Source organism: Dufourea novaeangliae, unplaced genomic scaffold (assembly GCF_001272555.1).
Source record: "Dufourea novaeangliae isolate 0120121106 unplaced genomic scaffold, ASM127255v1 scaffold162, whole genome shotgun sequence".
Taxonomy (NCBI): Eukaryota; Metazoa; Arthropoda; class Insecta; order Hymenoptera; family Halictidae; genus Dufourea; species Dufourea novaeangliae.
The window spans coordinates 14,556-23,166 of record NW_015374046.1 but is presented as its reverse complement, the minus strand read 5'-3'; the positions used below and the strand labels follow the sequence as shown (position 1 = coordinate 23,166).

Genomic DNA, 8,611 nt, shown 5'->3' with positions numbered 1-8,611 from the left:
ACTCACAACAATTTCAAAAATAATTAATCGATGATCATTGCTCATGTTGTAAGTATCAAGATATAATGAATTTTGTGTGATACACAAACTCATAATTATTTAAAACCACTGCAGCGACGAGTATGTGAGATCATTTCTGTCAATTAAGTAAGTTATTATCATTATCTTTCTATGATATAGGAAGGTGCTATATAAAGAAGTTGACAAAAGACACGAGGACATTAATCTTATATAAAGAATCATAACAAAACACTGTTACCCACAGCTTTTCTGAACATTTTTCCATGAAATGTGTTTGTGAATGAAAAGTACATACATCCTTTTAATTCATAAGTCCTTACGAAGAGCCATAATTGTATAAAAACACAATCGCAATATGTATTTATTCATATTTATACATAGATTTCATTTTATGTATCGTGCGATCCGTATAAAGTGTTGCAAGCTGTTGTCTTAAAACATATTACGGATAATTGGATTTATAATGCGCTGAATTATAACAGCTTTCAAAAGCGTGCAAAATTCATAAATTTCAAAATTATATTATTTGTATATGACTCACACTGTATATGAACGAGCCTAAATGTTTAAATTCAAGAATTGTAAGTAACAATAATTTTTTCCGAAGTAACGACTGGCACGAATAATCAGTGCTCAAAAACAAAATCCATTTATGTTTTCATTGACACATCAGGGAAATCATTAACGTGTAGAAATATAACTGAAGTCGATGAACCTCGGTGGAAGCCGCCAATGAATCACATTTGTACCAATGTTTATTAAACAGAGTAATTACGAATACATACATCACTGTACATATACATATATACTCGATATATTTATGCTACATACCGTTATACATATGTATATGAAATACAATAATATGTTTTGTGTACTTGTGTAGCATATCACGCGCACGTGTGTGTATATACATATAATAACATACTATACATACATAGCATACTAGAATATTATTATTCAAAGATTCAGAGTATCGTTCTAATGATCTTGAATTGCGTTAGATAATGGATGGCTGAAGCAAATCTTTGAATGTTCCAGGGGCCAAGGAAATCATGCATCAATTCAAAGGTGAAAATTGAAACTTAATTTTTGTCGTCATATAATACGGTTAAATATTTACAAGAAATTTTCTTTTTAATTCAATTACTAGATAATAATTTGTACATTAACACTTGATTGCGGATTCCTACCACGTTTCATGATTGTGTATTAGATTGTAATAATAATGCCATTGGAAGTGTAGAACCTGCAAATAAATTATATAAATAAGTTATTTATAAGTAGAAACTTTATCGAAACCAAATTTGAATATTTTGTATTTTATACACTTATCTGACATTCAATATTTTGTTTTTCAATTCATTATTTTATGTGCTCACAAATTTGTAAATTGAAGTTAACTCTCAGATGTGTTAATAGTAAATTATAACATTTAATTTTTAATTTACATAACTCAATTGTATTGAGCATTTTACAGTTTGTGGGGTAAAGTTCTTGGAATTGTCGAAATACAAGTTATACTTAATTTGTATAACTCCTTACTTTATTAGAAAGTTCATACAGCGCCACCAACAAATTAGGCTCCCTAATTGTGCATAGCAATTTGATAGTAGCGAATGTTTTTATTTTCTTTTGTATCTTCACTACAGATAGCTTATCAATGAAAATCGTGCAACATGAAAAATCTTCCATTGACTTGTATTAATAAAATTAAGTACATGATACTGCAATTTATTATTTAATTAAAGAAACTAAACGCTTTTATCAGAAATTTCAGTACATGAAACTGATAAATGTGTGATTTTAAACCGAACATTTTCTATATATTAACTTTGTCTCACAGTAGTTTTATTTTCTTTTAAGACGAAATTTTATATAATTAATGTAAGGATATATGTAGCATTTGTATAAATCGTGCTTTCGAAAAGTCTTTGTGAACTGTAGTATCAATTACTTCACATTTTGTGGAACTGTCATCGAAATACTTAAAGGGCAATAAAACAGATTATATGCTCGTACTGAATAATATTAGTGGTAATATCACGTGATCACAGAGCGGAATAGAGAGATTGCTTGTAATTTTACGTATAACAGAATGTTCTAATTTGAGATCAGCTGCTGTGCACCCATTTTGCGACGATCATAAAAGAACTGCAGGAAAACGAAGATAAAATTTTTTATGATCTCAAGTCATAAAGCATATCTTAGGACACGAATTGTTTTTGAACCATGCGATGCATATGCACTGTTATAAAAGAACAATGTATCTACACTACTTATTAGTTAACATGTATAGAAAAATTATTTTACAACTCTGAAGGTGACACAAGGTTTAATGATATTCGAAAATCTTATGGTATAAAAACTACAATGCAATAATTTAGAAACTATTTCAAATAAGAATGCAGCAGATACACATGTATCACTTGAAAGTAACAATTGGACCATTTTATTTGTTCCGAAAATTTTAATGACACATCAAAATTCATTATTTTCAATTGCCAGGAAAAATATAAATAAAAACGAGACGAATTGTGAATATTTAAAGATTAGTTTAAACATACAGTATCGGACATAGTTATAAAAATTTGACCATAGTAATTATTTGAAGATCAATTTCTTTACAATTGTATTAATTAACGAAAGTAAGCTTCTACAGTCCACCTGACGTGATGTTTGGCAAATTTTAGGCAAGCACTAACATTCTTTTTCGAAATATAGGGTTCATATGTTACAATTGTCTCATGAAGCTTACCTTCGTTTAAACTTAAACGATGTGATCTTCACACAGCTTGAAATTTCGATGCAGTTAGGAATGGTTCTCTTCGTGTCCATACTCTCCGTTAATTAATACAGGAAACGCTAAAGAAATTAATCTTTAAATAATTTTTACACTTTAGTTATTATAGTTTTGTGATGTACTTTATGTAGGCACATACACATAGGTTCAATGATTAACAGAATGTTTCAGAACACGCATATTAACACATTTACCATTTTAATTTTCACTTATTATTATTATTATTGACTTGATTCCGATGTTGTCAGACGTTCGAGTAAATTGTTGCTATAATGTGCATAATTGTATGTACATAAAAGTAAGAGATTTTTTAAGTTCGAAAGAATATTGAATTCATATTTTAACTTCTTATAAATTCTCAGTCGTCTACATGTTTAAAAAGTAATAACAGACAGCAGACGTTCTTTATCAAACAAGATGAATTATTACACTAATGAACGTAGTAACAATCTACAATACTATAATCCAATATACATATTGTATTTAGTCTAAATTATTACAGTTATACACTTTATATTATTAACTACCAGCATATATTACACAGTATAAACCTTATTAATAACATGGTCGAATAAATATTATTTAATTAGCACAGGTGTATCGTACTGTTTGAGTGAAATGCTTGAAATAGGAAGTTTACGCTATAAAATTAATGTAATAAATAAATTTTTATGTACATACACACGTCCAACCAAACATATCAACTGACCGCGTTCTGTAAGGCCCGGTGTTCACAAGCGGCAAGGGATGATCCCAACACTTTCTTTTCCGTTCTGGTCCATTTTTATAATTAATGAAGTACATATACGAAAATAAATATCCTTGTACTAAAACTAATTGAATAAGAGTCACGACGTTTAATTTTTTAATTGTATCAAACGGATATTCGTTATTATTGATAATGAAATTATAAAATTTATTTCTGTCCATACGTTTATAACATTCATCAGAAATATTGCATTCCTTACTTTGGTCATCATCTGCTGCCCATGTATTTATCGTAAAAATAGTTCATAACAAGTATCAGCTTGCCCTAGTTTATTCGAAACGAATTCAGCGATTACTAATAATTAATGAATACATAAAAAAAAATGGTGCGCAGCTCATAATACATATATACGTTTGTAGTATTGGAATTGTACATACCATTCTAACCTATAGTGAATGATTGATGTAATTAATTGCGATGCGAAATTGTGATAGTTATAAGAAAATCGAAACATACAAAGGCGTGTAAGCAGAAATTTATCACACGAATACAAATGTGCAATGGTGTATAATGAGCATAGATGAATGAAATATAATACTTTGTAATATACGATAGACTGTATTGTCCCTGTTAACACTTTGCCGGCCGCTTATTTCTCGCATCGCCTTTACGCTGCCGCCGGCGATACGTTGACGCGTACGTGACCCTGGCCGATAAACGTTGGCGAGCAAAAGTCACGCCAGCATGACAGCGACCGGCAGACTGTTAAGTAGTGCGTGAATATAGATACGTTTCTGTCTAACAATAGGTCTAATACGGTAAGAATCTCACCTAACTTGATCACCTCGAACAATAACTTAACTGTGCACTTTATGAAAATTTTGATGGAACTGAAATGGCATCAATATATAGAACTGAATGGCACATCTTATAAGGTACGTGTTTTTTTTGTGAGTGGAAGCATTTCAGAGATTTCAAGGTCACCTTGATTTTTTTTAACGAAATGACCTATTTTTTGTACGATAGATTGATAGAGTATCAAATCCTAAGTAAAAACATGTTGACCTTGATACGTCCTAAACTTAATAATTAACGACATATTTACAAAATAATTTTTAATATGTACATACTTACTATCTGGAAGCTATAGGTGCTCTAACTGATGTCCCTCAACGTCAATACAGTGATTATTTTGTAAATATCTCGATAACTATTAAGTTTAGGACGTATGAAGGTCAACACATTTGTACTCGGAATTTGATACTCCATTAATCTATCGTACAAAAAATAGGTCATTCCGTTAAAAAAAATCGAGGTGACCTTGAAATCTCTGAAATGCCTCCACTGACAAAAAAAGCACGTACCTTATAAGATGTGCTTCTTGATGCCATTTCAGTTCCATCAATATTCTCATAAAGTGTACTGTTAAGTCAATATTCTACATTATATATGACACCCAAATATACATATAACTAAAACAGAACATTACACAATTAGCATTATAGAACATGTCCCGTCATCTTGAATGTTCGATTAAAGACAAATGAATTATTTGTACATTAGCGCTTGTTTGCATGCTGAATACGTTTATTCATCGAAGGACCTACACAATCAGAATGCCTGTCATAAAATTGCGCGATTGTTTTGTATGCGTGTGTGTGCGTGTGTGCGTGTTTGGAATGTAGTTGCGCCATAGGACGTGCTTGCAGCACGCAATCTAATTTTATAAGCACTATGGAGACTAGGAAATTGTCCCTTGTCCATGTATACGGGAAATACAACTTTGCCATGTATCATCGTCTTGAATTTATTCCACCTTAACCCTACGAACGAAATACTGGTGTTTCCAACAGCATTTTTTAATAACATATTGCAAAAAAATAATAATCAATGTGTAAACATTATGGGAACCTCTGGGTTACCATTTCCATCGTCACAAATTTAAAACACTTCGGAAGACCTTGGGTACCTTTTTCAAAAAGGGGATTTATAACCTGCGTCCGTTGTTTACATTAAGGTGGACTAAACAAGATAAGGTGTATTACAGGGTGTAACAAAAATGTTGGAGGACTCGGAAATGGGAAACTGGTGAGGTGATTTGAAACAAGTTTTTCCTTAGCAAAACTGTTATCCGAGGCTTGGTTAACGAGATATTGAAAAAAAACCCCGACCAATCAGAGCGTGAGTCTGCCGGCCGAGTTGCCGCGGTAACGTTAGCTACGCGCTGCGATTGGTAGCGCATAGCATGTGCTGCGATTACATCAGAAACAATTGAAATGGTACCGCATTCCTCGATTGCTCATTTTGGAAAGTGTATCGCCGCCAATGGAGACCATTTTGACCATTCGTCACATAAACAATAAGTTCGCATAACATCCCAACACTGTTTTAGACTTTGATCGGTTTTTTGGTGTTCAAGGTCACCTCAAAACTTCTCTTATAAGTACTTGTTAGACATACTTACCCGAATGCGATTTGACATCTGTTATGAAATGCAGTAGAAAAAACTACTAATGATTTTACAAGTTTAGACAAAAATTTCCCGTAATTAAATGCTACTTCCAAAGTATTCCTTCTTTGAAACTATTCAAATTGTGCTTTAAGTATTGTTTGTCTCGCTAAAAGTAAAGAAGAATTATTTAAGCTGAATTTATAAGAAATAAATTATACAATTTGAAACCTACGTGTCATATTGAATTGTTAACTTAAATGTTTCGAGTATTTACCTATTTTCAAAGAGAGAGGTCATCCGAGGAACATTATGAAAAACCTGTTATAAATGTTTAACTACAGAATTTCATGTACAAAGTGAAATAAAACTATTTGTATCAGGCATTTCAAAGAAATTAATTTAATTTTTGTGGAACATTATATAATATACATATTACACGTGCATGTAAATAGCTCGAAATAAATTTCTAATTTTCAAGTCAATAATATTTAATAAGCCATTTCATTTGCTTCGAATTGACATTTACCTAATTTCTTCCTATAAATAGTTTTATTTCAAGTTTAACGTTGTGATAGTTACTCTTCAATCGTAAACTTGAATATTTTCATTTTTATTCATTTAAGTTCTATATTTAATTTAAAATACAACAACAGTAATTTAAATTGCTTGTAAATAACATTCTTTGTGTGCCCTTTCATTACATCAATTTAGTGTACAAAATAATGCGAAAATATTTTTTTCTAAACATATTAATAAACGGAACACAATTTGGAGATATTAAGATGTAATATATATGCATAGAGTTTGTTTCACAAATCTTAGATTGTTTTTTGAATCACATTATATACATAGAACTACAAACTAGTACCACCATTGATAAGACCCGCTTTCGTGTCGGTGGGCATTTGTTTCTGAAAACAGTCATCTATAAATTGTGCCATTGACAAGTAGAGATGACCTTTAACTCCAGCTAATGAATGACTCACGTCTGGATAGACCTGTAAAAGGAAAATACATACAATTACAACGAATAGAGTATAAAGTAATTATCTTCGAAATCGATGAATTCAGATAATTGGTAACGATGTAAATCCTTGGGGAAATGTGTTTGTAATTATACTCTAACATCCTTGTAAAGCAAAATGTAATGTGTTCAAGGTGAAGAATAGTTACTGTAATTCGTTCTCCTCTACTTTAGATGATAATTCTTCAGAAAAATAATAGTTAATATAGTTCGCATGTAAATGTATGAATGTTTAATGTTGAGTACATATGCTGAAATTGTACATGAAACAATATGAACATAATATGCATATGAACTTTTATGTTTATTTTAACACCTAAAATCCACTTTGCATAAATGTTCCACGTTTTTATTAACACCCGGTGAAATTAAACGATGTATTCAACGAAGTAAGAATGTGAAGACAAGAAAAACAGTAATAATGAATAGGTATACCTGTTGTCGAAAAAGTATGCCCTTTCTAGCTAGATGCCGTGCAAGCGTCATTGATTGTTGGAACTGGACGTTGTCATCGGCAGTGCCGTGCACGAGGTAGAACATTTTATTTCGTAAATATTCCACTTTATCATACACATCTGATTCAGCATAGCCCTTGTAATTTGACACCACAGTTGGTAATCCCATATATCTTTCGGCATAAGCGGAATCTGTTTAAATAAATTAAACAAGTTTATACGATTTTACATATATTCGATCATTAATAAACGAAAGTTGGTCATGTAAATATTCATATTTCAACAATAATATAAATGTCAATATTATATCAATTGAACGACTAAATGAAGACAATTTACTGCCTCCTTAATCAAGTTATGAAACTTTGCAAATGTAAGTACCACAAATTCTTATTGTGTCTTACGAACATTATTACACGCTGTTAGAAGTTTTCCCACGCAACGGTGATTCCTAAAGAGCAAGATAAAATGACTGAGTGAAAAAACCTTGTAACAAATTAGCTGTACACATGTGTTACACATTTGACAGTAAGAATTAGTGTTCATTATATGGAATGGTATTTTAAAAATTACATTAAAAATAATGCACCTATTTTCACATAATGACATTTTTTACAATTTTAGGGCGTAGGATTATAGAATTCTTTACTGAGAGAGATTGTTAAAATTCCATGTGGAAAAATCAATCGCACGTTACTCCGGATTTAAAAGTATAATATTGAATACATACATGGTATGTCACTGCTACAATAAAAATATTTTAAAATATTGAATATATTTATTGAAACATTGAAACTTTTGCGTCATCCTACTATGGTACATAAAGGGAAACTATTATAATATTATAATATACCGTAAAGTCTCCAGGACACGATAGGCGCCACGCTTATACCACATTGAAATACATCTTGTTCAGGATATGCCAAAGCAAGAGCAGCCACAAAACCTCCATAGCTCCAACCCCATACGGCAACACGTCGTTTGTCCACAAAATGCAACGAATCTCGTAAATACCTATGAGTATTACAACCATACTGTTAATGAAACATATTCTAAAGTCTTTAGCATAATGTAACAGAAATCAGTCTACAATACCTGGCGAGTAATAACGATAACAACGAGACATTCATTTTGTATCTATGATCTAGAA

At 31.2% G+C, this 8,611-nt stretch overlaps 1 protein-coding gene across 1 annotated transcript in view; it reads right to left on the bottom strand.

The window, feature by feature from the left end:
• Positions 1-6,790: 6,790 nt before the first annotated feature.
• Positions 6,791-8,611, bottom strand: part of LOC107189642 (prolyl endopeptidase FAP) — a 7,676-nt gene continuing 5,855 nt past the window's right edge. The window contains exons 9-11 of the mRNA XM_015578226.1: positions 8,315-8,475; positions 7,442-7,653; positions 6,791-6,980 (exon numbers count right to left, since the gene is read on the bottom strand). Of these exons, the coding sequence (XP_015433712.1) occupies positions 6,837-6,980; positions 7,442-7,653; positions 8,315-8,475 (517 nt within the window). The 3' untranslated portion in view covers positions 6,791-6,836. The remainder of the gene's footprint in view (positions 6,981-7,441; positions 7,654-8,314; positions 8,476-8,611) is intronic.